The following is a 20068-nucleotide window of genomic DNA, read 5'->3' on the forward strand; positions in this document are numbered from 1 at the left end:
TTTGTTCTTTTTTATGGCTGCGTAGTATTCCATCGTGTATATGTACCACAGTTTTTAATCCAGTCCTCTTTTGATGGGCAGCATGGTTGTTTCCAGGTTCTTGCTATTGTGAACAACGCTGCGATAAACATACGTGTGCAGGTATCTTTTTTATAGAGTGATTTGTGTTCTTCAGGGTATATTCCCAGTAGGGGGATTGCAGGGTCATATGGAAGGTCAATTTTTAGAGCTTTTAGGAATCGCCACACTGCTTTCCACAGAGGTTGCACTAGTTTACACTCCCACCAGCAGTGTAGAAGTGTTCCCTTTTCACCACACCCTCTCCAGCAGCTGTTATTTTTTGAGTTGTTGATAATTGCCATTCTGACTGGAGTTAGGTGGTATCTCAGTGTGGTTTTGATTTGCATCTCCCTGATGATTAGTGAGGTTGAGCATTTCTTCATGTGTTTATTGGCTTCTCGAATGTCTTCTTTTGTGAAGTGTCTGTTCATATCTTTTGCCCATTTTATAATGGAGTTGTTTGTTTTCTTCTTTTCAGTACGTTTCAGTTCCTTGTAGATCCAGGATGTTAAGCCTTTGTCAGACCTAGAGTTGGCAAAGACTTTTTCCCAGTCTGTAGGCTGTCTCCCTGCTCTCTTGATGGTTTCTTTGGCTTTGCAGAAGCTTGTCAGTTTAATAAGGTCCCATTTGTCTATCTTCTCTCTTAAGTCCTGTGGGTTTCGGGTTTTGTACAGGAATTGGATGCCAGTTCCGATTTCCATGAGAGTATTTCCTTCCTTTTCTAAGGTTCTTATGGTTTGAGGTTTTACATTTAGGTCTCTGATCCATTTGGAGTTAACCTTTGTGCATGGGGATAGATAGGGGTCCTGTTTCAATCTTCTGCATGTGGTCAGCCAATTTCCCAGCACCATTACTGAATAGGTTTTCCTCTCCCCATTGGTAGGTGGTGGGGGCTTTGTCGAAGATGAGTTGGTTGAGAAATTGAGGTTTTGCTTCTGGAATCTCAATTCTGTTCCATTGATCTATATGCCTGTTCCTGTACCAATACCAAGCTGTTTTGATGATTGTAGCTTTATAGTAAAGTTTGAAATCTGGTATTGTGATACCACCTGCTTTGTTTTTTTTGCTGAGGATTGTTCTGGCTATTCTTGGATGTTTGTGTTTCCATATGAATTCCTGTGTTGTTTTTTCTAGGTCTGAAAAGAATGTTGTTGGTAATTTAATGGGTATTGCATTGAATTTGTAGATTGCCTTAGGTAAGATGGACATCTTCACAATGTTGATTCTTCCGATCCATGAGCATGGGATATTTTTCCACTTGTTCATGTCAGCTTTGATTTCTTTGAGCAGTGTTTTGTAATTTTCATTATAAAGGTCTTTCACGTCTCTGGTCAGGAAGATGCCAAGGTATTTCATTTTTTTTGTGGCTATTGTGAATGGAACTGTGTTTTTTATTTGGGTTTCTGTTTGTTTATTATTGGTGTAGAGAAATGCGATTGTCTTTTGTACATTTATTTTGTATCCTGAAACTTTGCCAAAGGCCTTTATCAATGTAAGGAGGGCTTTGACAGATTCTCTTGGATTTCCGAGGTACACCATCATATCATCTGCATAGAGAGATAACTTGACTGCCTCTTTTCCTATTTGAATACCTCTGATTGCCTCCTCTTCTCTGATTGCTCTAGCCAGGACTTCCAATACTATGTTGAACAGGAGGGGAGAGAGTGGGTATCCTTGTCTAGTTCCAGTTTTCAGGGGAATTGGTTCCAATTTTTGTCCATTTAGGAGTATGCTGGCTGTGGGTTTCTCATAGATGGCTTTTACTATTTTGAGGTATGTTCCCTAATGTTCAGGGTTTTTATCAAGAAGGGGTGCTGGATTTTATCAGAAGCTTTTTCTGCATCTAATGATATGATCATGTGGTTTTGTTTTGACATCTGTTGATGTATTTAATTACATTTATGGTTTTACGAATGTTGAACCAGGCTTGCATCCCAGGAATGAAGCCTACTTGGTCATGGTGGATGATTTTTGAGATGTATTGCTGAATCCGGTTTGCTAGGATCTTGTTGAGAATTTTAGCATCTGTGTTCACCAAGATATTGGACTGTAGTCTCTTTCATTGTTGTATTTTTATCTTCTTGTGTATCAATGTGATGTTGCTTTGTAAAATGATTTGGGGAGAGTTCCATCTTTTTCAATCACCTGCATACCTTCAGTAGAATTGGTATCAGCTCCTCCTTGAATGTCTTGAAGAATTCTGCTGGAAAGCCATCAGGACCAGGGCTTTTTTTTGTAGGAAGGTTTCTTATTACCTTGAATAGGAAGCACCGGTGAACAAAGATCTGTTACATTCAAGACACAGGAAAAGGAAAACCAAAAGTGTCAGGGCTGCGCTGACTACAAGAATTTCACCACTGGAGAAATATTAGAGAATATATTCAATCAAAAATATAAAAGGCAGGGTGCAGTGGCTCATGCCTATAATCCCAGCACTTCGTAAGGCTGAGGCGAAAGAACTGCCTGAGCCCAGGAGTTTGAGACCAGCCTGGACAACATGGTAAGACCTCGTCTCTATAATAAATCAAAAACTTAGCCAGGCTTGGTGGTGCACACCTGTAGTCCCAGCTTCTTGGAAGGCTGAGGCAAAAGGATAGCCTGAGTCCAGCAGGTTGAGGCTGCAGTGAACTGTGATCATGCCACTGCATTCCAGCCTGGACAACAGAGTAAGACTCCGACTCAAAACAAAAACAAACAAACAAACAAACAAAAAACCCAATCAAAGAAACAAACAAACAAAAAATCTCACACACACACACACACACACACACGTTAAATACAACCTTAAACAGCTACATTTTGAACACTCCTGCAAGGGCACTACATACGAGCATTTATTAAACTGCCAGTCCCAACAACCAATATATACATGTTTTGAGTTTCAAATCCTTTTTTGTATTCCTGAATGCTGATAAAGTGAACCCCAAGAAAGTTACACTCCCCAATCACCAGGAGGTAAGGGTCACAATGTTAACGATATTTTAAAAGGGGTCAGGAAAGGCAGAAAATCTCTGCAGTTGCAACACAACAGCACTGAATTCCCTTGGCATATTTTCCCCCTCTGTTAAACTTCATCATCTACATAATATACACATGCATATAGATATTTAGTGCTCTAAAATCTAGACAGAATTCCAGAATAAGATTTGCCAGATACACTCCTGGGAAACTTGACAAAATGGTTAAATCTCTTCAGAGCGTTTCCATTCATGCATTTAGTTTTTGTGCACTCGTGGCTGTCATGCTGCCATGACAAGAATATCAACTCTTAGTGCATCTCTGGTGATTAACAGTTGGATTTTGCCTGCTTAAAGAAGTAGCTGACTACACCATAAAGTAACTTGGTGGGGGGTTTGCTCAATAATCTAGACAATCTAGATGATCTAGACAGAGTCACATGTTTTTCAACCTGTTTCGAGGGGTGAAAAAGCATTTCCTATCATGAAAACAGAGAAGAAGCTCAAGTCCTGTTCTCTGTGCTGGTTCAAGTACAGGCTTGGCTACAACACTGCAGCAGTCATGGAACAACAGGCTCACAGTGTTAAGTTCAGTCATGTTAGTCGGATGAAAGGTTTATGTCCTGATTCAGACACAAAATGACAGAAAAACACCGAGGTAAAGATCATGGGGTCAGACAGACCTGGGCTGAGTCCTGGCACAGTTACTTGTCATTTGCGTGGCCTTAGCAGAATCACTTATACTACCAACTTCTATTTCTTCATCTTCATAGGTTAAAAAAAAAAGATTTATTTATCAAGGATAAATAAGTAGCTACCTCATAGGGTTAAAGAGATAATGCATAGAAAGTCCTGAGCACAGTGGCTAGGACAAAGTAAGCATCTGAATGATTCAACTGCTTTATCAGAAGGGCAGGCATAGTATCATCAATGAAGAAAATGGAAAAGCAATAGTTTTAAAGGAAAATAAAAACCTATACAACGCAGGAGAAAAATTCTTTTCAATTTGACAAGCATGTGATGATGGCTACCAAGTGCAAGGTCCTGAGCTAGGTGATAGATTAGAGAGAACTGCCATCACATAGTTTAGGGCAAAATAGCAAAGAAGAGATGCAAAATAATTATAACATATCTGTTACAGAGACTCATGAAGGGCTGAAGATCATAGAGAACAGAAGGATGACTTCTGGCTAAGCCTGCAGGGGTTTCTTCAGTCACTTATTTATTCAAAAAATATGCACTGAGTGCATACTTTATACCCAGTTGGGAAAAAAATTGGTGAAAACATGGACATGGTTCCGTTCTCAGTCAAGTGCCTTACAGTCCTGTAGAATCAGCACATTTATGGAGCATTACGCATGAGTCGGGTTCTGAGGCAGCAAAGGACACTGTCCTTAAGGAGTTCACTGTCAATTAAAGGAGACAGTTATCTCGGCACATGGGTGAGGAGTGAAATGGCATGCATATGAGCAAAGTGGTATCTATGCTGAGCCTGGAGGGATGTACAGGTTAGAAAAGGTGACTAGAGAACGCTTCCCATGAGAAGACAGCATAAGGCATGGGACAACAGAGATTCTGGGGAAATGAACCAGAAGCATGAGTGATGGGAGGCAGACAGGCCACAGAATGTCCTGGAGCCAGAGACTAACTAAAGACTTTTCATCACCATTAATAGCTTGGGCTTCACATTACAGACAACAGGAAGCAACCTAGAAACTCTTAAGTGCAGGGGTACCATGATCAGACTCATGATGTAAAAAGCATCCTTGAGCAAAGACTAGGGTGAACAGGAGAGGACTGCCCAGGAAACCAGAAGAAGTCACCAAAGCTGTCCAGTTCACTGAGGTCATTGAGAGACCATGAAGACTGTAAGCAGGAGAGCAGATGGAAAAATGAAACAGAGAAAATCTGTATTAAGACACTGAGGAGTCCTGGCAGCACCTGGATACAGGTGAGAAGATGGAAGCAAGGCTCTGCTAAAGCACAGGCTATATTCCCATAAGTCTAAATTGCAATGCCAACGATACCACGAAGACAAGGAGGCAAACAAGTGGGTTTTAGATATACTGCATATTTGCTTGAATATTTTCAAATTATGTTCAAAATATATCAAGTACTGTGAACGCTGGACAACAGGCAATATAGTTAAGTGGAAATGTCTAGCAAGCAGTTGGAAATTTGACCCTCACACTCAGTAACGAGGTTCACACTAAAGATATATATTTGGAGAAATTCACAAAGAAGTTCCAGATGAAGCTATGGGAAAAGAAAATTTACCCCAGAAACTATAGGGAGAAAACACAGTTCTGAGGATTGCAGCCTGGAATTCAGAGGAATGCTGGAGGATTCCCAAGAGTAGGGAAGGCTGATACCCAGGGCACATTCCATCTCCTTCAACCAGAGTGACTATAGTCAGTTTTACACACTAGAGATCTGTATGCCAGGACCTTTTAAAAAAATGTGCAAAATTGAATCAGTTTCAGGGAGAAGAAGAAGGAAGAATGAGCTCTCAGAGGAATCAATGAAGGGTCAGAGAAGTTAGGGAAATTTTCAGGTAGGAAGTGGTCAATAAAAGTGTCACATGCTGAAAGAGTAAGAAATGGTGACTGCTGGCAATTCCAAGGTAATCAGTGGCCTTTGCAAGAGAGATGGGCAAATGGTAAGATATCATGTCAGACTGCAAGAGCAAGTATGGGGGGGAAGGAGAGTAGGAACAACAAGAGTATGTCATTTTAAAAGAAGTTTGGCAGTACAAGGAAGACAAGAACTTGAGGGGCCAGCAGAGGAAAAAAAAGTCTATTTTAGAACAAGAGAACATGCATTAGGCCAGGAACGAAAGAAAATGAGAGTTTAAAGTCTCAAGAAACAGAGAAGAGCCAGGGAATTTCAAAGGACACATTGGAACTAGATAACTCCTAAAACAGAGAGGCACAAGGAGCCAGGAAGAGAATTCATCTTAGTACCAAAATTAGCCCATTTTACAGACAAAGAAACCAAGGCACAGGGAAGTTAAGCACTTTGTCCAAAGTCTCATTAACTCAAGAGTTTATGCTTTTTCTATTTACCCTTTCTTGTTTCTAGAAATGGGAAAGAGTAATATGGTACAAAGAAGAACAAATTTTCTACCAAGAACGAATGTAAGAGGGAAAACCCCTCCAAAACAGAAATACCTTTTGGAGGGTATGTCCCTTATAGTATAGGATTCCCCACTAGGTATGTGTTCTAGGAACTCATCGGCATCATTGTACCAGCTAAAGTGTGAGAGGCTGAGTTCAGCTTTAGTTAATTTTTTTCTTTTTTTTTTTGAGATTCTTTCAATGCATTTGCCCATTTCATGATGGGTGATTTACAAGCACACCTGTCCACATGTCATTGAGTGTTCAGCAGTTTTGGACCAAAATCGGCATGACCCCCATGTCCCACCCTCCCTATTCACCCAATCTCACCCCAAGCACCTTGAAAAAAGTCCTCAAAAGCAAACGTTTTGCTGATGTTGAAGAGGTGAAACAAAAAACAGCAGAAGCACGAAAAGGTATCAAAATGGACAAGATCAAAAACTGTTTTGAGCAGTGAAAAAAGTGTCTTGATAGGTGTACTGCATCAAATGAGGTATACTTTGAAGGTGACTGAAACATAAACATGTAAGGATAAATACACAATTTTGTATAAATTCCAGGTTTTTTGGGGTTCCCCCTCATGGAACCAAAGGAACTGGAGTTAGCAAACCACCACACAATCCGAGCACAAAGGTACAGCTGTTCAAATGTGTCCAGGTAAGCTAAGGAGGAAGAAGAAAGTTTCCAGCCCCTAATGCTGAAGTGCATGACAAATTGGGCACCATCTACCTCAATCCTCGAGATTTAGCTTCGTCTTTCTTCATTCCACCTTCAACCTGGAATTTCTGAAACTGAGATTCACTCAAGGTTCACTGTGGACCTTTACAATGGTAGCTACTGAAACAGATGAAATGATAAGGAGTCTTTTGTATAGAGAGGGTAACTGCTGCGAACCAAACATTCTGACTTCCGCATATGTCCTCTAGGACTAGGCGGCCAAGTCTCAGGGTGCGGAGCAAAAAAAGGAAAGAAATCGAATGATTTTCTTCTCCACTCGTCTAAGTGAAAAATGTGAAGAGCAAAATGTCTCCTCCCCATGCTGTGCCTGTCAGCACATTTCCAGGAGGCCTGGCCACATCCCGGGCACGGGCTGGCCGGGAGCAGAGACTGACACAGCACATTCGCTCACATGGAGACCCTGCCTGGGTGGTCTGCTGTTATCCCTTTGATTAAACTCCCAGCCTGGAAGAGCTGGAGTTGCTCCTAATGATAGCTGGGTCCTGAAATCTCACACGTGCAAGCATGGAGTAGCCATGCTCCCTGCCTCTCACTCCTCACCACAAAGCTGGGCGAATTCGCCACATTCTTCTGTTCACTTGTGGCAAGAACCACAAAGGGCTCCATCTGCTTGGAGTGCCACACTCCCTGCCAGCACTGAGCGAGGCCGAGATAGTGAGACCTCACACTGAAGCTCTACCCTAGCACCCTACTGGCCACCACACCACTCCCCCAACTCCTCCTCAGGTGCAAGGTGCTTCTAGAAAACCCTGCTTTCAAGGACATACAACATCCCCTACCCCCAATTTAGATGCAAGTTGCTTCTAGAAAACCCTGCTTTCAGGGACATACACACCCATTTCCAAAAGATCCCATCCCTGAAAGACAACCAGCCTCTCACGTGCTCAGATTTGTAAGGTATTTGTTGAATAGTTCCAGGTTGAGAACATATATCCCTTTGTTTTCAAGTGCCACCCTTGCACAGTTTCTAGTGGCCACTGCTCAAATGGCAGGGAATGTTGGATAACCTTATGTGTTCTAGGCTGTAAACTAAGCTAAGTCATGGCAGAAGCAGTAACTTGCCAGGTAAATGAGGTTCTATTTTTAGCCTATAAATTCCTTAAGAGTCTAACCTTTAATGTAAACTCTGGGTCCCTCAAAGTCTTATTATCAAATTTTGGGGTTGCCAGAGCACTTTGCTTCTTTACCTTGGCCTAGTTCACTGTTCCTCAGTCTCTTCATCAGCGAGCAGGGAGGAAGAAGGGATGACTCTGCCTCGTCCTCAGATCCACCCTCCTCCCAGCTGCCTGAGTGATGCAGCTAAAAGGCAAAGCAGCTGTGTCAGGGCTCCCCATCCCCTCTAAGAGGAAGGATAAGTTCCTTCATTGGACATTCAAGCCCTTCCTAAACCAGCCCTTGCCTTCTGGGCCACTTCAGTACTAGCTACCCTCTGCCAATACCCCATTCTAAAACATCATACACAGCCCGTTCTTTCCCCTCATGACACAGTTGGTTTTTATTCTGGAAGCTACTCCTACCTCCTTCTACCTCCTGCCTACTTTAAGATTTAGTTTAGGTATAATCTCTTCCAAGAAGGCTGTGTTGGTGTGTTTCCCACTGCAACCCACAAGCTGGCCTACGGGTCCCTTTCAGTGGTAGTTATTCCCTAAGAATATCTCTGTTGTATATTCTGTGCTATTATTATCATCTGTTTATGCAGCTGTCAACTTGATAAGATAAATTATTTCATGCTGAAGACTATGTCTTATATCATCCCCATGGCTCAGTACCAAAGCCTGGAACACTCTTAAGAACCTAGTAAAATGTTTTTAAACACACACATAAATAAACATAATAAACAAAATAAAATGGAGTCAAAAGTTGTGCAAATGCTATTTAAAGCTTTAATAGGCTAAGTAGTTGAAATTATAGGAAAAATAAAATGATTTTTCAGAAATATCTAGTGATTTCAGTTTTCTATGCTCATCTTCCAAAATAACACAAATAATTTAAAATTAACTTTTTTATTTAGTAGGAAGTCCTTGCCTAGAACAGCAATTAAAGGTATATACATTTATGGGATATACTTAAAGCAATGCTCAGAGACAAATTCCTAGCTTTAAATACAGTAAAAAACAAGAATGAATGAAAATAAATTAAACACCTAACTTAAGAAATTGGGTAGAAAAATCAAAATAAAGCTAAAGAAGGCAGATAGAGGGAAGTAGTAAAGATAAAAACAAGAAAATAATGAATTAGAAAATAATAAAATAACAGAACGAATAAATACATCTAGAATTAATCTTATTACAAGGGAGCAGGGGAGAAAATATTCATTAAATCCATCAGAAAAAGAAAAAAAAAAAGCACAAACAGAAAATACGAATTGAAAATAAGGAACTAATCATAGGTAAGAGGAAATCAAAAGCATTTAAGGTGATTACTAGACACAAAGTTTCTTCTGATGACAGTCAAGTGTAAGTGCACAAGCCCAAGTCCCAAGGGAAGAGCAGTGCACCCACCACTTTCTGAGGGAAGCCACCTCTCTAGACAGTCACAGACCTTGTGCCACTTGCCTCAGTTAGTAGGAAACTAAAGCAACTTTCTTTCAAACACAGCTAGAGAAAAAGGAAACTGTTAGTAAACAAAAGTACCAGAGCCTGAATTAAACCATTATAACATGTTATTAGTTATTAACTGGAAAAAAACCAATAAATGATAGAATTTTCCAAATTTCAAATTAAAGGATTATTTTCTTTCAAGGGAAGGGGCTGAATAATATACAACCTAGCTTTTCAATAACAAAGTACATTTAACCTAAAAACTTACTTTTCTCAAATCAAATGAGAAACTATTTTGAAAGTCTTTATGGCTGAAATAACAGTATTTTCCGAATATATGGCACAAATACAAGTTATGCATACTATCCTCACGACCCTGTTGTATTTTCCCCATTAACCAATGAAGAGCCTGAAGTTGAGAGACCTTGATCGAATTGTCCAAGATCACACAGCGAGTCAGTGGCAGAAGAGCACAAGTCTCTGAATGGCTATTCTGGCTCTTTTCCCACTACTCCACCCTGCTTATTACATGCAACAGCACCTCTCTCAGTACTGTACCAAGCACTAACCACCTTATTACCGAGACTCTAAAAGTTAAGGCTGACATCTAATGGCTAGTTCAGATCCCTATGAATAGGAGTCTGACAGACTTTAGTTCACTGGCACTGAAGTTCTTTTATAGATGGGAAGTTGGACTGAAGGGGCATGGCTGCCCAGTTAGGATACGTTCACCTTGGATTCATTCCTATACGAGCATCATCTTCTCATTTTGTAGGCTTTTCAGTATAGCAAATGACAGGAGTGGAAAGTAGGTTAAGCCCTAAAATTGGCTATTTTTTTACTGCAATCATTAGATCTCTTGTTGATGTCTTGGTGCTTCTAGCTGTCCATTTATAAATTGGAAACATATATTCTAGTCAGTGACTCAAAGACAAAAGTGTAGCAGATTACTGGCCTCTACCTTGTTTCATAGCCACTTCACACTTTAAAATTCTTTCCTGTCCTACCATGACCATGATATTCGATTCCCTTTTCCCAACGCTCTATTGCTAAAATCTAACTAACTCCCTTTAAGACTCAACACTGCCCTTGTAAAATTCCTTGCTTCCTCTTTCATATTTTATACCTCTTTATCTACTCCCTTCAAACTACTAGGGATTTGAAAAAGAAAATAATCATTGCCTCACAAACTGGGATGAAGCTGAAGGACATACAGCTAAGTGCACAGAGGTTTACCTTTAGTTCTGGTCCTACATTTTTCACAGGAAAGTAGGATACCACCAGAGAGCAGTATGTTGCCTACTTTTAGCATGTACTTAAAGTAATTTTCAGCTTCACTTTTGTCTAGACTCGATTATCATTACAGAGTAACCACCAACTACAGAACCTGACACAACAGAGCAAAATGGAACTATGGAGTTAAGTTATAATAATTCCTTTGGAAGACTTTGATACCATTCAGCATTAAGGAAGAGATATGGCTTCTCCTTCAATTAAACACCACAGGGATAGGTGGCAAGAAGGACAAAGGGAATCCACAAAGCTCCTGAAAGTGTCATCTTACGTTAGCTTGTTAATATATGTATAGCATAAAGCCAATATCCTGTTAACCAATTCGATTCATCCAGCTTGCTGAATGACCTTGATCACATCACTTTCAGTCTCAATTTCCCCCACATGTAAAATGAGGACAATGATACATACTGGATAAGGGTATAATAAAATATTACATTAGTTACCCATAAAACATCCTGAGATCATGAAATGAAAAGCAATACAGAAACAAAACAAGACAAAAAACTTAAAGGTAATGCTATAAGATTCTGGTGAAAGCATTTATAACATTAGAACTCACTGGACATTTTTACTAAAGAAAGAAGTTATTTTTAAAGATCCTTTAAAATTATATTTACAGATAAATGCTCATATATGTCCAACATAAGTACATCATAGCCAGTAGCAGAATTAACTTCATAATTCCTATAACAGAAAATCATTTTCTTTAAAACTGAAGAGGAATACCTTGGTTCTTTAGCTCGAAACCACCCAATGTTCATTCAAGAGGCACCAGTGTATGGGACTAGTAAAAACAGAGGACAGAGCACCTTGTCATTAATCCTATCCTTGGATCCTCTTTGGCCCCCCGGATGTCCATACCTGCTGCGTGAGGAGATTGATGTGGCTGGATGGAGAATACTGCCTTGCTGCCTGCTTCTCAGCTAGCCGCTGGAGTTCTGCTGTAACCATACTTTGGCTGTACCGCTTGCTGTACAGAGAACTATCTTCTCCCTCCTTTTGTGTTTTGGCTAGTCCTGAATGATGCTTGTTTGGATGGTATGAACCTGCTAAAAAGGAGAAAAGTTTTCACTCAAGCCCTGAAAAAAATCAGGATGATGACAGAGAAATCTCAGGTCAACAGATACTTTACTGAGTCTTACGGATCTTTAATAGCATCAGGAGCAATAAACTATCTTCAAACAGCCACACACAAAAAAATAAATCCTTACTGGACCTGAGAAAGTCTTCCTATTGCCAAACGGTCATATGAACTACTATTAATTTACTTTTGCTTACTCTGAAAGTTTCACAAAAAAGAATTTTCATCATATGTAGTCGGGAACAACCAACCCTAGAATTCATTAATCTTAATGAATAAAAAATATATCTTTTGAACTTATTATTTAATTCTTGTTTTTCTTGTTATGTGACTGTTCTTGTCAACAGTCAGTTGAATCACTGTCAAACCATTCACAATACTTACAAAGCTCAAAAGGGAAACAGGTATAAAAGCAAAATTGAGTGTACTGAGAAAAACAGCAATAGTCTTATATTTTCTAATGATTAATTTTCCTTTCAGATTTAAATTTTCTTCTTACAACTGTAATAGCAGAGAGTTCTATTACCCTGAGCATTGAAATTCTGGCAAAAAGAAGTTATTTAATATAAAATCAAGGCCCATATATTTTCTGATTAGAAAAATCACACAGCTCTTTGAAAAAAAATTTAAGACCCAGAAAAGTAGAAATGCTATAATGTGTATCTTTTCTGTCCTCTTATTAATGTCAATGTAACCATGATCATTCTGCATACACAATAGATTTTTAAAATCTAACTGTTTCATGTTTACTATATTTGGTACATACAAAACATATATAGTTCAAGTATAATGAACACCTATGAACTTAACACCCAGCCCGACACTCCACAACCAATGACATGCATTAACTTATGTGTTTGCTCCTCCTATCCCTAGTGTCCCCATGTCATTCATCCTCTTTGCTCATGTTTGTGTGTATGCATGTATAAACTAAATACTAGATAATTTTGCTTGTTTTTGAGCTCTACAAAAATGGTATCCTACTGCCAAAGCTTCCTGGGACTTGCTTTTGTTATTCGACACCACACTTCCAAGGTTCATCCTAACTAAGTATAGCTGAAATTAATTCATCTTGTTTTCTGTCTTGCATTCCATTTTGTAAATACACCACAGCTTATTTTCCTATTCCCTCAGCAATGGATATTGTGGTTACTTCAAGCTTATTGCTATTATAAACAGTGCAGACATAAACACTCTTGCATACATCTGCTGGTGCATATGAGGAAGAATTCCTATTGTGAAGATGCCTAGGAGTACAACTGTAGGGTCACAGGGGATGTGAATTTTCAAATTTATGCGATAATACTAAAGTAGCATTTTGTACACTTTATCAACAGACAAAAAAAAAGGTCCTGCTGACCCATTCCTTAACACTTAGGACTGCCAAAAATCTTAATTCTTCCCTTTCTAAGAGTATCATTGTAGACTTCATTTACCTTCACCTGATTAATAATGCTGTTGGGCATGTTATCTCTTTTCTGATATCATTTTTATACTGGGATTCCCTTTTGTTATTGACTTACAGGAACTGTGCTTTTGTTTTTACTTTTGCTTCGTACTGTAAGATCTTAAAGATAATCTTCTTTGTTTTATTCTGGAAGTTTTACATCTGAAATTGGATTTATGTACGGTGTAAGGCAGGGATCTAATTCTCTTTTTTCCTGTTTAGATAACCAATTACTTAAGAACCATTTAATGGGAAAGTCCTCCTTTTCCACTGATCTATAATGCTATCTCCATCATATATCAAAACATATCTATCTGTATGATTGTTTCTAACTTTCTATTCTGTTCCACTGGTCAGTTTGGCTGTATCTTTGTCAATATCACAGTCTTAATTATCATACTTTTATATGGTCTTAATAAGGAGCTGGACACTTACAGGTTTTCTAATGTTTTCTAACCTCCTACATTCCTTGAATAAACTTGCTATTTTTGCACTTGGGTTCAAAATGAAGTCAGGTTTGTAATTTTCTTAGTACTGTCCTTCACTGGTTTTATTAATAACAAGATGAAACTAGATACACAAAATAAGTTGAGTAATGTTCTTTTTTCCACACTCCAGAAGTTTTTTTTAAAATACTGGAATTATTGACCTATTGAAAAATTGTTAGAACTTACCCATTAAATTATCTGAGCCTTGTGTTTTAAGAGAAGATTTTTAACTACTGTGTCAGTTATTTTGATATTTATGGGACTATTCAGACTTTCTTTATCTTCTTGAGTCAATTTTACACAAGTCAAACTTTGTAGGAATTTTTTCATTTTGAGTAAGTTTTCAGTATTAAGTTAATAGTATTATAATATTTGTCATTTTTGGCATATTTGTGTTTTTCTTTTTCTTTCTTTTTTTTTTTTGAGTTGGAGTGTCACTCCATAGCCCAGGCTAGAGTGCACTGGCAGGCTCATGGCCACCCTAGCATCGACCGGCTGGGCTCTGGCAATCCTTCCACCCCAGCCTTCCAAGTAGCCGGAACGACAGTTACGCACTACCATGCCCAGCTAATTTTTTATTTATTGTAGAGATGAGGTCTCACCAAGTTGCCCAGGCTGGTCTCGAACACGTGGGCTCAGGCAGTTCACTCACCTCGGCCTCCCAAAGTGCTGGGATTATAGGCTGAGCTACCGAGCCCAGCCATATTTGTGTTTTTTATCCCTGCTTTTCCATTCCTTACATTATTTATTTATGTCTTCTCTTTTTTCTTGCCCGGTCTTCACCACAGGTTTGTCCACCTAATTAGACTTTTCAAAGAAGCACTTTTGGTTTTAATATCCTCTACTATACTTTATTTTCTAATTCTGTGATCTCTGCTCTTTCTTTTTTTCTTCTACAGATTCATGATAGTGGTGTTTTATAATGTCTAAAGTCAGATTTAGAATATTAATTTTCAGTCTGTGTTTTCAAATATATTTCAAATCTTTCAAAGTATTCATTGACTTATGTTTATTTTTATAGACAGGGTCTTCCTATGGTTCTCAGGCTGGCCTCAAATTCCTGGGCCCAAGCCATCTTTCCTCCTTGACTCCTAAATAGTTGGGACTATAGCTGCATGCCACTGTGCCCAGCTATAAGTAGTTAAGACAGTAAATTTCACTCCAAATACTGTCCTTCATTGTTCTCCATATATCTGGATGTGCAGTATTTTTTATTATTATTCTACTACTTTGTAATACATTTCCATTAGGATTTCTTCTTTAAGTCTTTTAAACTTTGAAATACATGAGGATTTGTTATTTGTCTTTTTGTTATTGACTTTCAACTTAATCGCACTGTGGACAAAAAATGTGGCTGCATGATGCCAAATCTTTGAAATTTCTTCTCTTATAACATATGATTTACTTTTATAACTATATCATGTGTGCTCAAGAAGGTATTTTCTCCAATTGTTGGGTGTATAGTCCTACATATAATCAATGGACAAACTTATCATTTTGTTAAAATCCTCTTGGCCTTTTCTGAGTTTAAAAAAATCTGTTTAATGTATTAATAATTAATAGAAATACGTGGAGAGACAGCAGATTTATAGATTCTTCATGTGGTTGTTTCAATTTTTGTGTTACACATTTGGTGGCTATTTAATTAGGTGTAGACACTTTTAGAAATGTTTTATCTTAGCCGGGCTCAGTGGCTCAGCCTGTAATCTCGCACCTTGGGAGGCTGAGGTGAGTGAATTGCCTGAGCCTGTGGGTTCGAGACCCGCCTGGGCAACTTGGTGAGACCTCATCTCTACAATAAATAAAAAAATTAGCCAGGTGTGATAGCGCACACCTGTAGTTCCAGCTACTTGGAAGGCTGAGGTAGAAGAATCACCGGAGCCCAGTAGGTCGAGGCTGCAATGGGCGGGAGCAGCAACCGCACTCCAGTCTGGGCAATAGAGTGAGACTCCAGCTCCAAAAAAAAAAAGAGAAATGTTTTATCTTTTGAGTGAACTGAACCTTTTGTCATTATGCAGTTACTCACTCTTTATCTGTAAGAAAGCTTTGTATCTTAAAGTCTATTTTAGCATATATTACTGTAACCACAACAACTTTCTTCTAGTTGGTAATTCCCTAGTATTTCTTTCTCTATCCTTTTACATTCTACCATTCTGAGTCCTCATCCTTAGATGTGCCTCTGATACACAGTACACAGTTGGATTTTTTAAAATTTCAGCCTGACAATCTTCTAATAATTTATGTTCAATATACTTATGTTTCTTCAATTCTTGACATACCTGAGCTTGATTTACCATGTCTTAAACATCTATTTCCCTTTCTTTTTCTGTGCTTCTTCCTTGTATACTATGCTTGTGGGTGTTTTTGGATTCAATTCATTTTATTCTCTCCATAGGGTTATAATTTACATATTTTATTCTTTTAGTGGTAACCTTTGAAATTTGGTACTGTATAGTTAACTTTAAAAAGTCTATAACTAAATAATATTTCAATCCCATTGTAAAACGATTCAATAGCCACAGAAAAATTTAACTCCAATCACTTATAAGCCACTGTTGTCTACTATACATTTTTGTCTATATATTGTTGTCAACTACTGTTTAAGCCATTCAGAATGTGTTCTTTGACCACAGTAGAAATAAGCTAAAAGCCAATTACAAAAAATAAGAGAATCCCAATCATCTGAAAATAAAATAAAATACATAGTAATCCATGGGTCAAAAAAGAAATCACAACAGGCAATAGGAAATATTTTTGAACTGACCACCTTCTTCTGTTCCCTATCCAACTCTTGAAAAGGACGAAAAGGGAAGATTTTGAAAAAAGTTTTGATGACAACACAGGGTAATTGGAGACGCTGATCTGATTGAATTTCTCACATAAGGGGAAAAAGTTCAAACTAAAACATTATTATTATTATTATTACGATTACTGATTTTAGAAAATTAAATTACAAGAACAATAATCACCCAGAATTAGCACACTAAAATATGCATCTGTTCATATTTATGTCATATTAAAGTAGACCACTTAATACCTCTGATTCAAGCTGCATATAACAATATCCATTTCACTTGAAGTCAAGTATTAAGAAATATAGATTGGCAATTACAAAATATGGCTTAGCTGTAGCTCAACTTAACATGGTTATTACTACTAAAGTGTTTAAAAACTTGACTGATATTGAGTCACTTCCCAAATTCATTTACAGATAATAATTCCTATCAAAAAGAAGAATATAAAATTGGAAGAAATCATCCTTGGTAATTTCAAAACTTATTATAATGCTATAGTAATCAAGACTATGTGATAAGGACAGACATATACCTTCATATTTATAATCAATTGATTTTGGACAAGAGCATTAAGACAATCCTATGGAAACAATATTCTTCTCAACAAGTGGTGTTGTGATGACTGAATATCCATATGTAAGCCACACTATACACAAAAATTAACTCAAAAATGGATAAAATATCTAAATGTATGAGCCTAAACTATTAAAACTCTTAGGAAAAAACACAGGAGAAAATCTTTGTGACCTTGGGTTAGGCAGAAGTTCTCCAGATATTATACCGAAAGCACAAATGACAATAAAAAAATAGATAAATTGAACTTTGTTAAAATTTAAAATGTTTGTGCTTCAAGAAAGTGAAAAGACAACCAGCAGATTGGGAGGAAATATTTCTAAATCATGTATTTGGCAAGGGCTTTTATCTAGACTATATAAAAATTACACTCAACAATCAAAAGGCAAACATATCAATTTTAAATTGGGCAAAGAATCTGAATAGACATTCTTCCAAAGAAGGTATGCAAATAGCTAATAAGCAAATGAAAAGATGTTCAACATCATCAGCCATTAAGGAAATGCAAGTCATAACCATAAAAAAGAGACACAATTTCATACCTACTAGGATGGGTAAAATAAAAAAGATAAGACAACTAGTAAGTGTTGGCAAGATGTGGAGAATCTGAAACCTTCATATATTGCTAGTAGTAAAATGGTGAAGCCACACTGGAAAATAGTTTGGAAGTTCCTCAAAAAGAGAAAATATAAAGTTATCATGTAATCCACCAGTTCTACTTTAACTATATACTCAAGAGAAATAAAAACATGTCCACATAAAACTTATACAAATGGTCACAGTAGTATAATGAGTATAGCCAAAAACTAGAAACAATCCAAATCCATCAACTGATTAATGCATAAACAAAATGTGGTATACCCACACAATGGACTATTATTCAACCATGAAAAAGAATAAAGTACATGCTACAACACAGATAGAAACATTATGCCAAGTAAGAGAATCCATTCACAGAAGACCACCTATTGTATAACTCCACTTTTATAAAATGTCCAGAACAGACAAATCTGTAGAAACAGAGAGTACATTAGTGGTTGCTAGAAGCTGGGAGAAGGAAGAAATAGACAGTGACTGCTAATAGGCACGAGAATTCTATGGATATGATGAAAATGTTCTAAAATTAGATAGTGGTGTTGGTTGCACAACTCTGTGAATACACTAAGAACGACCGACTTGTATACTTTTAAAAGGGCGAATTTTATGGAATGTGAATTATATCTTAAGAATGCTACATTTTAAAAATGAGGGGGAAACAACTGATAATATGGGTCTACTTAATTTAAACTGAGAAACCCTGTTTTAAGAATTCTTTGGTTATTTATTCAAGGTCATTCTTGACTTAAAATACTATTTTATCTAATGTCAGGAATAACCATTTGAATCACAAAGAATGCATATATATAGCACACTCCTAGGTCTATGGTTGTTTGTGATGGAAAATTCCTGACTAGACTGTAGGTTCCCAGTGAACAGAAGCCTTCTCATATTCATCTCTTCATCTCCAGTACCTAAAAGAAGTCCTGTTTCATTTCGTTATCAATGAATGCATGTTGCTGGACGAAATGCAAGAGTTTTCCTCAGTCACATTAAAACAATGTAGCATGTGTCCCTTTATCATTCAAGAAAAAAAAAGGCAAAGAGAAGAGATGATATTTTTCCTTATGGGGGCTGGGGAGGAGCTGATGTTGTGGGCTGCCTCTCATTTACTCACTCACCTGCCTTTGCTGAAGAGGGACGAGACAGTTTCTGGCTATAGATGTGTGCAGCACTTTGGAAAGAGGAAAAGGGGCCAATGGTGTAACTGCCTGATCGACAGCGTGGCAGGTCAGCAGGGCTTGGTATGTTCTGTGTTCCAGGATGTATGGAGGGAGAAGCATTGTCAGAGACTGTGTTCAGTAACACTGTTGGCTGGTGAGGCACAGTGGGGATAACTGGAGGAATTTGATATAAAGCAGAAAGGTGGCCAGTCCCTTGGGAGAGGTCAGAGGCTGCAGCAGATGGCAAATGGGTGTTGGGAATTTTCTGCAGAAGAGTAGCAGGAACAGAGAAAGGAGTAGAGGAAGAATTGGTATAGGCTAATTTAGCCTCTTTTTCTGCTGATGTGGTAAATCCTATTAAAACAAAAACAAAACAAAATTAAAAAAAAAACAGATCATGTTAGGAAAAATGGACATACAATCTCTATAAAACATAAACATTTTTAAAACATCAAAATAATCTTAGTATAAAGCAGAAATCATGAAAAATAGATTTTAATGAGTATTCATCATGAACTTATTAATGAATTTTTGCCTACCAGAGACAACCTAGCAACTGAAATAGGAATTTACTTTTAATCTTTTCTACAAGCTGGAGTAGGGACTACCTATACAAAACAGAGCAGGCATATTTCACAAATGTTAGGACATCAAGACACAGTTTCCATTAGCAACAGCTAATTTCTCTCCTTCTTTTCAGGCCTCTAAGAAAAAAGAAAGTGCTCAGAATTTCTAAACTTAAGAAAAGAAATCATTTGGAAGGAAAATAGGTTGTCAATAGATAAGAGGAAATTCTAAGAAAAAAGGAATAACTTCTTTGGGGTAATGTTCAATGCTTTAGAAATATTTACTATCTGATAACTATTTTCTTCTTTTAGGGATTTATCAAAGAGCAGTAAATTTAGGTAGGTTTGAAATCACTCACGAGATAATTTATCAGAATGAATTTCTGTTGCCTGTTGCTGTTTGGGCGGCTTTATTTTCACTTCTTCCACCATCTCAGGGTGATCTGAAAGAAGAAATACTGAGCTTAGGCTTTCTAACCAATTGCAAGGCCGCTGCTCTATACATAATTTTGTTTCCAAAAATATAACACAACTACTAACCAAAGCTGGGAAACACTGCATGTTTCCCCATACTTTTCAGCGATGGCCACACCCACAGCCCATTAAGTGAGCAACCGGTCAAATGATTCCCAGTTATTCCCTACCTAGCTC

At 37.8% G+C, this 20068-nt stretch overlaps 1 protein-coding gene across 1 annotated transcript; it reads right to left on the reverse strand.

Annotated features, from left to right (window-relative positions):
- Positions 1-11529: 11529 nt before the first annotated feature.
- Positions 11530-19855, reverse strand: LOC103256224 (tubulin polyglutamylase TTLL5-like). The gene is made up of 3 exons (XM_008054126.2): positions 19777-19855; positions 18810-19205; positions 11530-11756 (listed from the first exon to the last, which is right to left on the reverse strand). Exons 1-3 carry the CDS (start codon positions 19847-19849, stop codon positions 11530-11532), a joined length of 696 nt encoding a protein of 231 aa, XP_008052317.2. The 5' UTR covers positions 19850-19855.
- Positions 19856-20068: the final 213 nt, after the last annotated feature.

This window comes from Carlito syrichta, unplaced genomic scaffold, assembly GCF_000164805.1.
Source record: "Carlito syrichta isolate Samal-C Ts95f unplaced genomic scaffold, Tarsius_syrichta-2.0.1 Scaffold289105, whole genome shotgun sequence".
In the NCBI taxonomy this organism is placed as follows: Eukaryota; Metazoa; Chordata; class Mammalia; order Primates; family Tarsiidae; genus Carlito; species Carlito syrichta.

Excerpts from the sequence above, each read along its gene's own strand:
- LOC103256224 (XM_008054126.2), bottom strand. The coding sequence starts at position 19,849 with ATGGTGGAAGAAGTGAAAATAAAGCCGCCCAAACAGCAACAGGCAACA. Across the intron at positions 19,206-19,776 it reads TCATTCTGATAAATTATCTC|GATTTACCACATCAGCAGAA; the intron begins GTGAGTGATTTC and ends TTGTTTTAATAG. Across the intron at positions 11,757-18,809 it reads TCCCTCTTCAGCAAAGGCAG|CAGGTTCATACCATCCAAAC; the intron begins GTGAGTGAGTAA and ends TCTCCTTTTTAG.